The sequence below is a fragment of the Panthera pardus genome, unplaced genomic scaffold (genome assembly GCF_024362965.1).
Source record: "Panthera pardus isolate Hobbes unplaced genomic scaffold, ASM2436296v1 HiC_scaffold_3, whole genome shotgun sequence".
Taxonomy (NCBI): Eukaryota; Metazoa; Chordata; class Mammalia; order Carnivora; family Felidae; genus Panthera; species Panthera pardus.
Window position 1 is genome coordinate 31,091,836 of NW_026526876.1, and position 17,397 is coordinate 31,109,232.

Consider the following 17,397-nt stretch of genomic DNA (forward strand, 5'->3'; position numbering starts at 1 on the left):
TTATTTTATTTTTATTTTTATTTTTTAACATTTATTCATTTTTGAGAGACAGAGCATGAACAGGGGAGGGGCAGAGAGAGAGGGAGACACAGAATCCAAAGCAGTTCCAAGCTGAGCTGTCAGCACAGAGCCTGATGTGGGGCTTGAACCATGAACTTTGGGATCATGACCTGAGCTAAAGTCAGACGCTTAACTGACTGAGCCACCCAGGCACCCGCAGGCACCCCGTTTTAAATATTATTTATTTATTTACTTTTTATTTGTCACAAACAGTTGTAAAATACTTTCATCATCCCAGAAAGAAGCCCCATACCCCTTAACCATTGCCCTGCAATTCTCCCAGCCCTAGGCAACCACTAATCTACCTTCTGTCTCTATAGATTTGCCTATTCTGGGCATTACATATAAGTGGAATCCTACAATATGTGTGGCCTTTTGTGTCTGACTTCTGTCACTTAGCATAATATTTTCAAGGTTTGTCCATGTGGTAGCAGGTGTAAATATTTCTTTTTTTTGGTCAAATGATATTCCATTGTATAAATATACCACATTTTATTTATCCAGTCATCAGTTGATTGACATTTGGGTTGTTTCCACTTTTTGACCATTGTGAGTAATGCTACTATGAACGTGTGTGTATAACTTTTTGTGTAACTTAGATTTTCAGTTGTCTTGGGTATACATCTATTAACAGAATTACTGGGTCGTAGGGTAACTCTGTGGTTAACATTTTGAGGAACTACCAAACTTTTCCAAAGTGGCTGCACCATTTTACATTCCCACCAGCAGTGTCTGAGGGTTCCAGTTTCTCCACATCCTCACCAACACCTGTTATTATCTGTCACAAAGGTATTTTTCAAAAACAGCTCTGAATCTAAGTAAAAAATCTAAAGGTATGCACTTGTTCCCAGCTTCTACCTCTTATTTCTGACTTCTGCCCTTGAAGGAAGTGATTTTTCCCCTTGAAAGGATGTGTTATGATAAGCGATTTGTTTTCTCCAGTCTCCGTCCACTTGTGATCCACATGTAGGAAGGGGCTAGCTTGAAGCAGGAGAGCCATCTGTACAGACTTGTCTTTGTAAAGGATCACGCAAGAGTAGAGTCTGCCCCACTGACTCCCTGGCGCTGAACTCAAAATAAGAAGCTGTCAAGCCTGTGACGTCATTGCTCTTGAGTCACATGACGTAGACGGTCACTGAGAAGGAAAGGTGTGTGCCTCTCAGGACCTCCTCCCCTCTCTTGCTCTTAGATGGATGATGACGACGATGATGATGACGTAGGAGATCACGATGAGGACCACCCTGGGATGGAGGTGGTGCTGCACGAGGACAAGAAGTACTACCCCACAGCTGAGGAGGTGTACGGTCCTGAGGTGGAGACCATCGTGCAAGAGGAAGACACCCAGCCTCTCACCGGTAAGTCAGCAGGCACCGGGTCGTGAGAGGTGAGATCAAGAAAGCTTCAGTTCGCAGCCGTGGTCGGTGTGGAAAGTTCAGGGAATGAACTCATTCGTTTTTCTTCACTATGCTCAGTATTGCTTCCGAATTGAGATTTGTCTAACCCTGTTTTAATATGTAGTACAACTTGTAGCTTGTTACTAAGCAAATAGGAATCGCTTCTTTATTTATTGAATTTTGGGTTCGGTGCTTATGACTGTATTTTAAGTTCTTTGTCTGGTGTGAGCTGTTTTTCCATCCAAAGAATCCCAACTCCTTTACCCAGTCCACACAGTGCTGATCTTCCACTTCTTTAATCATTTTCATTCATCTTCTGGGAAGTGGTTGGATTTCATAAATGCAAGGATAGATTTTGAACTGACACTGATCTCAGCCTATATCCAGTCCCTTTCCCTTCCTCCCACAAAATGAAGTCCAAACCCCTCAGTCCATAGTTTGAGAGCCTTCTCTGTCTTGTGCCAAACTGCATTCCCAAACGTGTCTGAACGTATGAGTGATCCTTGAGAATAACATAAATTGATGTCACATATCATACATTCTGAAAGCTCAGTCTACTGAAATGGGGCTCTGTATTTTTATGTTTTATGCCAACCTGCACGTCACAACTTTTGTTTTCCTGCCTAGAACCTATAATTAAGCCGGTGAAAACCAAGAAGTTCACTCTGATGGAGCAGACTTTACCTGTCACGGTGTATGAAATGGAGTAAGTTACAAGGTTTCTCAGCCTCTCTGCACAAATAGTGTGGGTTCATTTTTCTGTGGAGGTAGGAGGTGGTTTGTGGTTGAAGTAACCAATGAATTATAAAAGCAAAACTCCTCCCCTACAATTTGCCAGAATTTTCCTTGAGCATACATGGTTGCTGGACTATGTAGAGTCCATCTTAACTTTTCTCCTGGCTCTCATTCAGACCTCAGCCTTTTCTCTTCCAACCCCTTAGTTTGGTATTAGAAGCCACCCTTGGAGACAGAACTGGGTATTGTAATGGTCAGTGCTGAGACCACCAGAGGGCATTTTGACTTGATAAGATTGCTAAGTGTTTGGGGAATATAACAATTCTATATTTTGGAAAGGAGGGCACAAGTAGGTGGATACATGTGTAGAGTACTTAGACTCTTCATACAGCAGACTTTTGAAAATATTTTCATTGATGAATTGCATTTGTAAGGTCCCCATTATGTTGAAGTGCTTGTGACTCATTATTAGATAATGAAACTTAAAAAAAAAAAATGTTGACATCTAGTACATCTGAAAGAGTAGGGTCCCTTCTGGAATGGTCAGCTCACCTGCCCTCATTCAGCCGCTTTGGAAGCAACTTTTCAATTATCTTCCAAACTTGCTTCATGTTCTCTTGTGTTCTCACTGGTGATTTTTTAAATTTTCCAATCTTTGTTTCTTAAACTTTTTAATTTAATTTTATTTTATTTTATTTTATTTTATTTTATTTTATTTTATTTTATTTTATTATTTTAGAGAGTGTGAGCTGGGGAGGGGGCAGAGAGGGAAAGAGAGAGAAAGAGAGAGAGTGAATCTTAAGCAGGTTCCACGCTCAATGTGGAGCCCAACACAGGGCTTGATTTCATGACTCTGGGCTCATAACCTGAACCAAAACCAGGAGTCAGACACTGAACCGACTGAGCCACCTAGGTTCCCCCAAATTTCCAGTCTTTGAAAGCGGGCTAGAGATTTCAAAGAGCCAAAGTCCTCTGAAGGCTACCTGCCATGAGTAATGTGGGTGATAAACAAGACAGATAGTGCTGGTTTTGATCAAGATGGAACTCATTAACGAGATGGGGGTTTCTCAAAAGTTTTGTTAACTAGCTCTGAGGACAATTTCGAAAGAGAAGCTCTCTCAGTGATTTTGAGTCCCCTTAGCATTAATGGAATAAATCTATAGTGTCTAACCTGGAGATTTTGAATGGGGCAGTCCTTGTGTGTGTGCCCGTGTGTATTCGTACTGGTATTTGGGTTTGCTTTTCTTGCTTGCTTTTGAAATCTCATGATTTTACTGGTGAAATCCCCATTTCATAGGTTGGTTCACCTCGCGGGTAAGTCTCTTCTGTTCCCAGAGCCAGAACCAGAACCACGTAGATGTAGAAATTCACGTGTGCCTCTGAGTGCTCTCCAGTTGGTCTGAGAGTTGTTCCTGACAAAATACCTGAAACAGCTCTGTGCCACTCCCCACTTGGAAGCTTTTGCCAAAGTCCCTTTTCTCTTTCCCTTTCTCCTTTCAGCTTCTTGGCAGATTTGATGGATAACTCGGAGCTCATCAGAAATGTGACCCTCTGTGGCCATCTCCACCATGGCAAGGTGAGAGAACTTTCAGCTACTTGGAACAGGATTTCTCTTAGTTCCTGCTCTTTTTTTCAGCCCTCAGAGTCACAGGTTGGGGTTTGAAGCCATAACATTGGACCTCCTGATTCTGGGGGGCCTCCATGCGTAGTGTGAATCCATTTTGTGAAATTCTAGCTTTTCCTGAGCAGCAGGTGGGTGGAGCCTGTTTCTAAGCCACTTACAGCCTTGTGTCTACATCTGGACAGAAGAGGGGAAATTGAGCCTTACTCTGATTTTATAAGTTTTCATTTCCCGGGGGAATGCTTTGTCCAAGAAAGATTTCATCTTTCATTTGAAAATAATCCTGTGGCTTCAGTGTTAATCCCTTGCTGTCCCATAATCCTCCTTGCTCTCCTCTTCCTCTCCTTATCCCTAAGTTATGTGGTGTATTGGGCACTGGGGGAGGGGTAGAGTAGATTTTCCTTTGTGCTTGACAGATCTTAACCTTCTCTTCCCTTTCAGACATGTTTTGTAGATTGTTTAATAGAGCAGACTCACCCGGAAATCAGGAAGCGCTATGACCAAGATGTGAGTAGAAATTCTGTGGAGGGTTTAGGATGAACCATTCAGAATATGGTGTCTCTCTCTTTCCCCTTCCTTCCACTTTCCCACTCTTGTTATAAATAATGACACCTACAAAGTGCTGCTTTATAATTGTAATCTCTATTCATAGCCTTTAAGAAAGTAATTTTAACTTTCTCGAGAGCATAGAGAATATTAACCTGCAGTATTTTTGGATGATCTGTTCTGCACTTGGGATCTTTCCTCTGTTCTGATATATCCTGACTTTTATAGCCTGTTCTTTCCTGTCATAGTATTAATAGTCTACTCTATAAATATAATACAATTGGACCTTGTTGTTTTCATGATAAATTTAAATGCCTGTGAATGAGGCCAAGTGTGGCTGCAAGTCTCAGAGCAATAAATGTTCTGTGTCTGCTAGATTGAGTGTTTTGACGTGCGGGGCGTTCCATAAAGGCTGGATATGTCTCCCTTCACCACTTTAGAATTCAGTGTATTTGATCAAATTGAGCTCTCCAGCCATACCTGGTCCTCGGTGACCACCCTAACCCCCCAAAAAATCCATTCAGGAGCATTTTCCATCTGAGAGGGCACTGGTCTCATTGTTTGGAATTTCTGTAGGATACCCTTCTGTCTTCCATCTATCCTTCTGAGGCAGAAACCCTTGAGTTGGGAGCTGGTGGGGGAAAGTGATTGATGGTTTGTGTGGGAGAGGAGTCTGAAGTCAGTTGGTAACAGCGCTTCATTTTTTTTTTCAGCTGTGCTACACTGACATCCTCTTCACAGAGCAGGAGGTAGGTGTTCCTGGGGAAATCCAATTGTTGCCCACACCAGACCCATCAGGAGTTCTATAGGGAATGTGGGGGAGCCTTTATGCTAACACTTTGCTCTACACTGTACTCCCTCTCTCACTCCCACCTCACGTCTCTTTATCTTGCTGCTTCTCCCAGTCGTCCCCTGATCTGTATATATTACTTGAAAGAGAGGTGGGCAGGCAAGCTTTAAGGTAGGTGGGGGGACCTTCCTACCCTTACTTTTAATTTGGCCTAGTAGGGCAAGGCCCAACAGGTGATATCTACATTTCTGCAATAAGTTATATAGAAACCCAACAGGATTTTTTAAATGACATCATCCTCAAAACCCATGAGATGATTCCATCTATATGATGATCTCTTTCTAGGAGTAGCTTCTCTTTGAGAGTGGGTACCTCTGTCATTGTGCTTCTATTCTGTGTAAAGCAGTGAGCGTACCTCACTGTCTTTCCCATTCCAGCTGGTGGCTCTTTCTTCCATCTGGATCTTTCCCCTGCTCTCTGACCCCTCTCTTTCCTCTCTCCTTTATTTCTGTCTCTGTTTCTTAAATGACCACATGGAGAGCTCAAGTTTGTAAGTGCGGTTTATTTACTAAAGGAACTTTGAACAGTGCAAGCTTATGATAAGTAATTAACAGATGTTAGCTTTTGTTTTTTAACATGTATGACTAGAGTGTTTTTAATACTTACTTCTTTTTATAACTTTTGGTTCCCAAGTTTTATTCAAGAACTCATACAAAATATTCCAGATAGGGGCGCCTGGGTGGCTCAGTCAGTTGAGCATCTGACTTTGGCTCATGTCATGGTCTCACGGTTTGCAAGTTTGAGCCCCACGTCGGGCTCTGTGCTGACAGCTCAGAGCCTGGAGCCTGCTTCAGATTCTGTGTCTCCCTCCCTCTCTGCCCCTCGCCAGCTCACACAGTCTCTCTCAAAAATAAATATTAGGGGCGCCTGGGTGGCTCAGTCGGTTGAGCGTCCGACTTTGGCTCAGGTCATGATCTCGCGGTGTGTGAGTTCGAGCCCCGCGTCGGGCTCTGTGCTGGCACTCAGAGCCTGGAGTCTGCTTCCGATTCTGTGTCTCCCTCTCTCTCTGCCCCTCCCCTGCTCATGCTCTGTCTCTCTCTGTCTCAAAAATAAATAAAAACATTTAAATAAATAAATATTTAAAAAATTTAAAAGGGGCGCCTGGGTGGCTCAGTCGGTTAGACTTCCGACTTCAGCCCAGGTCACGATCTCACGGTCCGTGAGTTCGAGCCCCGCGTCGGGCTCTGGGCTGATGGCTCAGAGCCTGGAGCCTGCTTCTGATTCTGTGTCTCTCTCTCTCTCTGCCCCTCCCCTGTTCATGCTCTGTCTCAAAACTAAATAAACGTTAAAAAAAAAAAAAAAAAAAAAATTAAAAAAAAAAAATTTAAAAAAATATTCCAGATAAATGCATTTTAATCTTTCTCTTCTTCCTCGTGGTTAATCCAGAAGTAACACAATTCATAACTCTCTTTGTTGCGAGTAACTACATATCACACAGATTATTCTTCTTCAAATTAAAAAAAATTTTTTTTAATATTTACTTTTGAGAGAGAGCGAGAGCGCAAGCTGGGGAGGGGCAGAGAGAGGAAGACAGAGGATCCGAAGCAGGCTCTGTGCCGACAGCAACTAGCCTGACGTGGGGCTCCAGCTCACAAACTGTGAGACCATGACCTGAGCCGAAGGCCGACACTCAGCCGACTGAGCCACCCTGGTGCCCCTCTTCAGATATTTTTTGCTGAGATATTTCAAACACCTTTTGGAAAAAGGCACCTCAGAAATGACAGTAATCTTGCTCTTGCTCCTTTGAATGGTTACAACCCCTCCACCAACATTCCCGGCTTTGCCATTCTCTTTGATTCTCTTGAGGAAACTGCTCCAAATTGGCAGCATCCATGATTCCATCTCCTACAAAGTGGGTGCAGTCAAGGGTAGACTTCAGAACTTTTTTTTTTGCTCCCCTTTGTCACAAGCTTTTTCATGGGTGCCATGGTGGCAGCCGGGGCCAAAAGGGTCTCATTTTTTTTGAAACCCTAAAATGCAGCAGGATGTTTCATTGCACTTACATAATGCTTTAGTTATTTTTTGTTAACCATGTATTAAGATCATAGGATCCTGGATTCTCTGTTAAGATTTAAATTAATCCTGGTTTACTTGTTCTTTTGGTTTTTTGTGTTTTTTTTTTTTTCTTTTTAAGTTTATTTATTTTGAGAGAGAGAGAAAAACAGAAAACAGAGCGGGCAGAGAGGGGGAGAGACAGAATCCCAAGCGGGCCTCACACCATCAGCGCAGAGCCTCACATGGGGCTCGAACACACAAACCGTGACGTTGTGACCTGAGTTGAGGTCAAGACTTGGGTGCTTAACCGACTGAGCCACCCAGGCACCCCTATTTTTACTTTTGTTGTATTTGAACGAGACCTCTGCAGAAATGATGTTTAACACCAAGATAGCTCATCTTCAGGGTCATTCTGATTAGAGGCCTAGATAAAAATAACACTCAAGAAGAGACGTCAGCGTAACTACTAGCAACTGGCAAGCCCCTGGAGCAGAAGGAACTCCTCTTGCATAGGAAGAAATCCCAATGACCACTCTTTCTTCGTGATTTCAGAGAGGTGTTGGCATCAAAAGCACTCCAGTGACAGTGGTCTTGCCAGATACCAAAGGAAAGTCTTACCTCTTCAATATCATGGACACTCCAGGTGGGACATTCCTTTTACTATGAGACCTTGCCCTCCTTTTTTTTTGTGCTCTCTTTCCAGAATAGAACAGAGCATTTCATCTTTGTGTTTACATTCCTTCACTTCTCCTTTCGTTGAGATAATTTCCTTTTTCACTGTCTCCTTTGCTTCTGACTAGTTAATTAGCAAGCACTGTGCAGCAGGCCTTCTCTTTCGCTCCTCTCTTTGCTCTGCTCTAAAATATTTAAATATTATGGAGTCTCATTCATTGACTCATTCCAGCCTGTGTCAGGCCCCATGCTAGACACTTGATAATGAAGGTGAGTCAGACATGGCCCTGGCTTCGGGCACACTAAGTCTTTTGAAGGAAACCGTGGGGTCAGTGCACCAAGTGGCGGTGGACATACAGGTCACAGGAGCAGCATACCTTGCCCTGTGACAGACTGTGTCTTTATCTAATGGAAAGGACCAACTCGGGGCAGAGTTTTAAGTAGAAAAACTGGAGCTTTGACAGGTTGACCTTCTTCTCATCCTCGGATGCCCAGTGCCCTGATACCTCTCAACCCCTGTCCCTGTCCCCCACCGGCAGCACCTTGGCTTATCTCTCACGCACCAGGCCCTCTTGCCCTTTCTCCAGCCTCTGAATCGTCTTGTGCCTCCCAGAACTCTGCTGACTGCTGATGAGACCTAGCTGGTGTGTGAATGTCGATGTTATTGCCCTCCTAGGCAAACACTTCCTTCTTTTTGTGTTTGGGGACCCCCTGTATAAAAGTTTAATCCAAGCACATGACTCTACCTGGTAGAATTTTATACGATGTAGGGAGTTGTGGGGAGAAGGGAAAGGACATGTTTGGGGGCTCACATGCTTTGCCGTGTTCCCTTAGGCTACCTACAAGTTAATTTGCGTCATCCTGCCACCACGCAGGTGACTTACTGGGTATTTGCCTTTCAGGACATGTGAATTTTTCTGATGAGGTCACAGCTGGCTTGCGCATCTCAGATGGAGTTGTCCTTTTCATCGATGCGGCTGAAGGGGTGAGTCTGCCGCTACCCTCTTATGATCCCTCCTCCATGTTAGGTTTGCCCCACACAATGCCTAGTGCATTGAGTGAGCTGGGAACCAGAGACGATGAAAGTCTGTGGGATTAAGGCTCACGTTTGCTCTGAAATTAAGGCAGCCTATGAAGGTCACAATTACTTCTCAGTATGAGTTCTTCACTCCTTGTCCAGTGAAGGTCAAAATGATAGGACCCAAAATAAAATGACAAATGTAATTAAAAGAGGGAGGAGAGTATATTCGTGTAAATGGATTTTAAATATTAATGAGTTTTTCTTTTTTTAAATTTTTTTATGTTTATTTTATTTTTGAGAGAGAGCGAGCGAGCTCGAGCATGAGCTGGGGAAGGGCAGAGAGAGATGGAGACACAGGATCTGAAGCAGGCTCCAGGCTCTGAGCTGTCAGCACAGAACCCAGTGCGGTGCTCGAGCCCACAAACTGTGAGATCGTGACCTGCGCCGAAGTCAGATGCTTAACCAGCTGAGTCACCCAGGCGCCCCAATGAGTTTTTCTAAAATAGAGTTTGGAATCAAAAGACTCAAGGCATCTTGTATATTTCTAAATTGAGAGATTAGGTAATTTGGCTAACCTTGTTCGTGTTGTCATTGGTGATTTTGCCAGCAGAGGGAGCCAGAGTTGCTTTTTTTTTTTTTCTTCCCCCTCTATTTGATTTCATTTTGGAATACACATACTTTCAAGTTTATTGAAAAGTTGGAAGAACAGTACAAGGAGTGCACCCTCATTTGCTTTGTAATTCTTTCTCTGTAGATGTATACACACACATATGAGTGTGTATTTTCCCCGTGAATTATTTCAAAATACAATATTTCAGCATGTTACCTAAGAACAAGGACATTCACTTACATGACCAAAATACAGTTCCCAAAATCAGGGAATTTAACATTGATACAGTATTGTTGTACAGATCTTTTTCTCCAGACCTTACAGAATTTCACTAACTGTCCCAGTAGTGTCCCTTATAGAATTTTCTTTTCTGATCAAGGATGCTGCTTAGCATTCAGTCCTCATGTCTCTTCAGTCTCTTAATTGGAATCATTTGATTGGAACTATTCAATAGTCTTTCTTGGTTTTTTTATAACGGCATTTTTGAAGAGTATAAATTATACTTGTTTGGTAGTATGTCTCTCCATCTGGCCTCGTTGAATGTTTGCTCCTGATCGCATTCAGGTTATTTTTGACCCAAGTGCAAATGTAGCTGTATTGTTCTTAGTCCATCACATTAGGAGGCCCATGGTGTTACCTTATCCCATTATTGGTGATACTAACTTTGATTGCTTGGTTAAGGTGGGTTTACCAGTTTTCTCCTGTGTAAAGTTACTATTTTCCCCCTTGGTAATAAATAATTTGTGGAGAGATACCTTGAGGCTCTGTATACATTCTACTCCTTTTCAAACTTTGCCTATTAGTTTTATCATCTGTTAATTTTTTTTTTTTTTTTTTAATGTAAGCTCTATGCCCAGTGTGGGGCTCAAAGTCATGACCCCGAGATCAAGAGTCGCATGCTCTACTGACTGAGCCAGCCAGGCACCCCAAGTTTTATCCTCCATTAATCATTCCTAGTTTATTTCCATAGTAGTTGCAAATGATGATTTTCTAACTCTTATTATTCCTTTTTTTTTAATGTATATTTATTTTTGAAAGAGAGAGGGAGAGAGACAGTGTAAGAGGAAGAGGGGCAGAGAGAGAGGGAGACACAGAATCTGAAGCAGGCTCCAGGCTCTGAGCTGTCAGCACAGAGCCCGACGCCGGGCTCGAACTTGTGAACCATGAGATCACCTGAGCCAAAGTCAGACACTCAACTGTCTGAGCCACCCAGGCATCCCCTCCTGTTATATTTTTTGGTTAGAATTCTATTTTGAGGAAGGGCTTTCCTTTCTCGCCCATTTGCTTATTTATTGTCAGTATGGATACGTGGATTTTTATTTCATTCAGTGGGTTATAATCCATTACTTTCCTTACATATTTTGATGCTCTATCCCAGATTTGGTTAGGTAGAGCTCCTTTGTTCTTTTGACATGCCCCATCTTTTTTGGAGTACTTCCTTACTTTCAGGCACAAAAAGATGTTCTGGATTCATTTTGTGCTTTACCTGCCCCAGTCCTGGAATCAGCTATTTCTTCAAGGAGCTCTGGCTCCTTGTAGTGGGGACTGGGATAGAAACAAACGCCATGGTGTGTTCACTGCTCCTGGGGTCCATTACTTCTAGATCTTTTCACTGAACACAGATAATACATACACACACACATCTATAACTATTTTTTTGTTTACGTTTTTATTTATTTATTTTGAGAGAAAGAGAATGTGCGTGAGTAGGGAAGGGGCAGGGAGAGGGGGGAGAGTGAGAATCCCAGGCAAGCTCTGCGCTGTGAGCACAGAGCTTAATGTGGGTCTCGATCTCACAAACTGAGATCATGACCTGAGCCGAAATCAAGTCAGACGCTCAACTGACTGAGCCACCAAGGTGCCCCAACTATTTCTACACATACATATTAAATGGGATAAATAATAAAAAATGAAGAAATCGTATTTTCATCCTAATGCCCACAGTTCCATTCAGTACCATAGCTGCTTCCTAAGCCTGCTTCTGTCCCTTCTCCAGCACTGAGAAACCTGGCTCCCAGCATCATCAGGCTGTTTAGTCGTATCTCAATCCTGCCAGGTGCCCTCTTTACCCTCTGCTTACACCCAATAATCAGTTTCCCGAGGTTCTCTTTTCCTCATAGTTTGTATTTTCAGATAGTACCTTCTTTGGCTTTGCTCTGGACTTTTCTGCCCTTTTTGCTCTTACCACCACTTTCTGGGTCTTGTGTCTCTCAGGTGATGCTAAACACAGAGCGGCTGATCAAGCACGCAGTACAGGAGAGGCTGGCGGTCACCGTGTGCATCAACAAGATTGACCGGCTGATCCTGGAGCTAAAGCTGCCGCCAACTGATGCTTATTATAAGCTGCGCCACATCGTAGATGAGGTCAACGGATTAATAAGGTATGGGACCCGGGGCTCCTGGATGGCTCAGTCTGTTAAGCGTCTGACTCTTGGTTTCAGCTCAGGTCACGATCTTACAGTTTCGTGAGTTCGAGCCCCACGTCGGGCTCTGCGCTGACAGCACAGAGCCTTCTTGGGATTCTCTGTTTCCCCCTCTCTCTGCACCTCCCCCACTTGCACTGTCTCTTTCTCAAAAGAAATAAATAAACTTAAATAAATAAATAAATAAGGTATAGGACCCCAGGTGTGGATTTCCTGTCCTCAGGAACTCTGTTTTTTACAAATCTTAACCTTGAACACCTCTGGGGGGCAACCCTGATTTCTTGGGAGTACATAACGAGCTTTTTGGACAAGGCTAGGGGCACATTCCAGGGCTCTATAGGGTTTGACTCCACAACCTCGGCCTCATTGACCCTGTGCCTTCACCGGCTGTACAGCCTAAGACCCACCTTCACTTCTGTGTTGTGTTCAATACCTGGGACTCTCAACTTGGTCTCGCCTTCACCCCATACCAAGTGTGTGAACCTGGGCAAGTGATGCTTGTAGAGCCTCAGGTTTTGCCTCTGTAAAAAGGGAATGAATGATAATAACGCTTACCTAATGGGATGTGATAAGAAATCAGATATTTGGAGCACCTGGTGGCTCAGTCGGTTGAGCATCCAACTTCGGCTCAGGTCATGGTCTCACAGTTTGTGGGTTTGAGCCCCACATCGGGCTCTGTGCTGACAGCTCAGCATGAGCGTGCGTGCTCTCGCGCCCTTCTCTCTTTCTCTCTTTCTGCCCTGCCCTCGCTCATGCTCTGTCTCTCAAAAATAAATAAACGTTAAAAAAAAATTTTTTTTTTTTTTTTAAAGAAATCAGGTAGATATTTGATGTAACCCCACTTAGCATAGTGCTTAGCATGCAGTACCTGCCCCATGAATGATGTTAGTTGCTGTTATTAACACAGATTCAGTAAGTGAAGGAACTATTGGCTGTTGTTTTTGTGGACATAGTTGCTTTTCAGCAAGATGGATTTCAGGCTTATATTAATAAGTATGAGCGATGGCTGGGAGACCTCACAATACAGTATCAAGGTGACTTTGAAGAATAGGTTAAATATATCATAAAGACAGTCTTATCTGCGGGCTGACAGAAGGACTGGATGACTTATTGTGGCCCCTCAAAGGGCCCAGAATGAAGCTGTCCTATTGAGAGAACACCTCTCCAGTTAAGGACTGGGGATGGTACCTCCGTGGCCAGAGACAGATTTACCTTCAGGAGCCTCCCCCGTATGTAGTACTAATTCTCAACAGTGATCTCTTCTCCCTGGCTCCAGAAGGACCGGGAATGACTGGAGACCAACATAATATCAGGAACCCCAAAGATGAAATGATAAACTTATTTATTACCTTAAAATAGAGGATGGGGCTAAATCCCGATCACCAAAATAAGAAGTCTGATCTCAGCCTCTAAACAAGAAACAGCAACGTGAGCATATTATTTAGAAATATGAGGACCATTGCTCTGAAAGCAGCTTTAACAGAGTTGAAAGCAGTTGCCTCTGGGGAACATAACTTGGGATATGGTGGAATAAGGTAGGAAACTGCTCTTTAGAAGCCAATACTTTCACTTCTAAATTAAGAAATTACATAAAACAATCTGTCAGTGAGGCTAGGGTTGTGGATTGAATTCCTGTATACAGCTGGTTTTCTTTGAAACTTTAGTGAACTTGGGATGCTGTGGCTTCTGCGTGGCCTTTAAGATAAAGTTTTCATGTGAATTTGTATAACAACGCCTAATAAAATAAAGAGGAACTGGGCAGTGAGAGTGGGGAGCAAAGTTGCCCTTATTTTGTCTTTTGTTTTTTATTCACTTCTGATATTTATGTCTGTTTGTGTTTGTGAAATTGAGATTTCTCAAAAAGGTACTCCACTTTCACATCAGATTCCTTTCCTGTGTTTCAAGAGCTTTGTCTCTGACCTCCAAGTTTCCCCTTGTGTGTCTGGTGCAGTTAACTTCTCCAGGATCATGCACGAAGTTCCCAGCACTGGGAAGTCAGCTTGTTACTGGGAGTTAGGGGACAACTCCATCATGTCACTTTCTTGGGCCAGGCCGCTGGCAGCACTTGAGTGTGTTATGCAAGCCCCTTCTGAGAACAAGGGCTGGAGAGGGGTGATGACACAGAGTCCCCGCCCTTCACCCTTGGCATTATGTTGGTGTTGCTGCACAGCCCGGCTCTGCACTCATGACTGTCTCTGTTTCAGCATGTACTCCACCGATGAGAACCTGATCCTTTCCCCACTCCTGGGCAACGTCTGCTTCTCCAGCTCCCAGTACAGCATCTGCTTCACACTCGGCTCCTTTGCCAAGATCTATGCTGACACCTTCGGTAAGCTCTGGCTGGCGGGCTGTCTCCCAGCTTCCCCAGAGTCATGGGTGCCTTTCCTGCTGAAGAGTTTAGAATTGGCTTCATGCCAGGGTCCCCTGTTTGGGGGAGCATTTTATCAACTATTATTGTCACGTTTCGGTCTCTGTTTGGCCCCTAGACCCTTTCTTTGGGCCAAGTGGCTTCTAAAGAATAGAAGAGTAAAGGTGACTGTGGAAGAAATGGGTGAAAAGGGAGCTCATTTTAGGAATAAGAATCTTTGTTAGCGTGAGACAGATATTTTCCGAGAGTAATTCTCCATGGGCGCAAAGCCCTGTCAGACCTCTTCCTCAGGGATGGAATGTCTGTCACTAGTGGTGCTTCTTCTGGCTGTCTCTCCAGCCATCTGTAGGCACATGGACATTTTGTAGGCCTACTCGAGAGCTCGAGTTGGATTTGCAGTCCCCCGGGATACCCAGCTGAATGATTTTACAGGTCCCGGAGCCTTGGCACAGAGCTCTGGGGCCGGCTTCCCAACTCCAGGAGACTCCTGTGCTCTTTACCTCTGTGCCTCCCGATTCCCTCAGATTCCGGTAACAACCATGTCCTGAGTATCCAACACTGTCCTTTCGAGGAGGTCATAATTCACCCTGTTTTGAGGACTGCGGAGAGGCCCGGTGAGAGGTCTCACAGCTGACAGGCACTGGAGCTCCAGTGTTTCTGTTCTCACCACTCAGTGGTCCTTCACCCTCGTCTTTGCTCTTGTGAAAGAAATGGGCAAATGCAACTTGTTTGTTTGTGTTTTTAATATGTACTTATCCACTGCATCCTCATTGTAGAAACGTGGACGATACAGTAAAATCTCATCAAGAAAGCAAAACTCACCCATAACCTCATTACCATAACCATGCAAACATTTTATAGTTCTTTCTGTGTTTAGTGTTCTGCATAAATGAGATCACATTTTATAGAGGGACATAAATAATATATAAAACATAACACAGATAAATTTTCACTCAGCATCGGATCACAGGAATTTGCCAAATTATTTTATTAAAATTCATTTCTATCAATTATTTTCTGTCACTGCCAGTTACTCCCCTGTATAGATGTGCTATAACTTAACTACTTTCTTATCATTAGGCATACATTTAGTTGTTTCTAGATGGCTCTTTTGAAAAGGAAAAGTAGATGGATAATAAATAAAACTTATCTGAGTAGGGTTCTGGTTTCCAGGTCTCTGAATATTCTTTACATCAGCATGTGAAGCAAAATCCAAGACCATTTCTGTAATTACAGTGTATTAATGATTTAGTTTCTGATTGAAAATGGCCCTGAGCCTCAGGAGAAAGTATTGCCCATCCTAGGAACCCACTGTTAGTTTACAAAGGAGCCAGCTCTGGGTTCCAGTATCATCCTCCTGAAAAGCCATGTATGGGGGCACCTGGGTGGCTCAGTTGGTTGAGCATCTGACTCAGGTCATGATCCCAGGGTCATGGGATCAAGCCCTGCACTGGGTTCTGCACTGAGCATTGAGACTGCTTAGGATTCTCTCTCTTTCTTCCTCTGCCCCTCTCCCCCATTTGCATTCTTTCTGTATACTTATATTTTTACAAAGGAGGGGAGGGGAGAAAAGTCATGTTTGGGACTTCTAGGAAGTCAGCTCTGAAAGGAATATCAGAGATCATTGAGTCCTTCCCCTTCATTCCACATATGGGAAAACTATGCCCAGGGTTACAGAACCTACTGGTGGGCTTGGGACTAGAATCTACTTGATGTTTTTTCCATCACACCGTACTTCCACAGTTGATGTCATGTCCTCTTAACTAAGAATCTGGCAACGCATGGGGAACAATCTCTGACTTCTAAGAACTCTGTCCAAGGGGTAGACGGAAACCTACAGAGTGTTGAACAACAGTGTATGACATCAGTTTGGGCAGGAAGAGATGGGGCTTCATGGGCAGGTGGAGAGTAGAGAGCTGGGAGTTCTAGATTCGCAGCATTGAAAGAGGAGGTACAGAGGCGGGTGGTTTGGACCCATGGCCTATTTAATAATGGTGAACTGTTTCACCAAAGGGGAGAGTTGAAGTAAAGCTGTGGGCAAGCTGGGTTGGGACCACATTGAGGAAGGCTTGGAATGCCAGGTTAAAGAATTTTGACTTTATCCTGTGAGCAGTTGGGAGCTGTTAAAGATTGGGGTAGGCTGACACGTGCAAAGCTGATAGAAGATAGGCCAGGAAGAAGGGTGGGTACAGGAAGGAACACCCGGTTAGACATTTTCACCAGTATTCAGATACAGGATCGTGAATATTGGGTTCCTGTTATTAGTGAGATTGAAAAGGAGGAGAAGAACCAGAGAGAAGTTCACCCTTTCTTCCACTGAGCGTTTATTAAACTTCCAGCACGGTAGGCCTAGTTCTTGTGAGCACTCAAGCAACTCAGTCCAGTGAGTATGCTGTACTATAAGGTGCAGTAATGGAGGCGTGTAAAAGACACAGTGGTTCAAAGGAGAGAGAGTCACTAACTAATGTGGGAAAGAAGGGAAGAATTTGGTAATTAGCAAAGTGGGGAAGAAAAAGATTTTGAACCTGGATGAAATGCCAAGGTAGCCTCAGTAAAAGGGGGAATGGTCTGAAGGGGAGCGTGGCTTTAGGGGAAAAGTGATGAATATCCTTTATGGCATCTTGAGTGAAATCATCTAGATAGAAATACTCATGACAGAGTTGGTCATGTGACCAAATTGGCTAACAGGAGCTCTTGATTGAGAAGATCTTGAATTCTAAAAGCCACCGTTGCTTGGCTCAGCCTGACCAGGATTAAGAGTTACAGTCAAACTAAAAATATTAACTGGTAAAAGATGAGACAAAGGTAGGCTTTGGAGTTTTCTCTCCAGAGGACTAGATGTCTGCCTTCCAGAGGCTTGGGGCTAGTTTGAGCTTTAGCGTGGCATTGCAGCTGGGAGACTGCCCACACTGGCAGCAGAGAGCTTATGTGGATCAGGGAAGAGTGAAGGAGCCATTAAGCCCCACTTCTGGAAGGAACAGTGTTTAGGTGCAGACAGAGCATAGCATGTGGGCGGTTGGGCCTATTTTATTGAAGGAAAGCATATAAACCGTATCCTTGTCCATAGCTCAGTTCTTTGCTTCCTAGACATAGAGCTGCCTG

The 17,397-nt window shown here is 43.7% G+C and overlaps 1 protein-coding gene across 1 annotated transcript in view; it reads left to right on the forward strand.

Annotated features, from left to right (window-relative positions):
• EFTUD2 (elongation factor Tu GTP binding domain containing 2) overlaps window positions 1-17,397 on the forward strand; it is a 39,391-nt gene that overhangs the window by 7,723 nt on the left and 14,271 nt on the right. Inside the window, exons 3-11 of the mRNA XM_053892538.1 lie at window positions 1,250-1,415; window positions 2,082-2,160; window positions 3,690-3,765; window positions 4,252-4,317; window positions 5,070-5,105; window positions 7,754-7,844; window positions 8,776-8,858; window positions 11,719-11,885; window positions 14,132-14,256. Of these exons, the coding sequence (XP_053748513.1) occupies window positions 1,250-1,415; window positions 2,082-2,160; window positions 3,690-3,765; window positions 4,252-4,317; window positions 5,070-5,105; window positions 7,754-7,844; window positions 8,776-8,858; window positions 11,719-11,885; window positions 14,132-14,256 (889 nt within the window). The remainder of the gene's footprint in view (window positions 1-1,249; window positions 1,416-2,081; window positions 2,161-3,689; window positions 3,766-4,251; window positions 4,318-5,069; window positions 5,106-7,753; window positions 7,845-8,775; window positions 8,859-11,718; window positions 11,886-14,131; window positions 14,257-17,397) is intronic.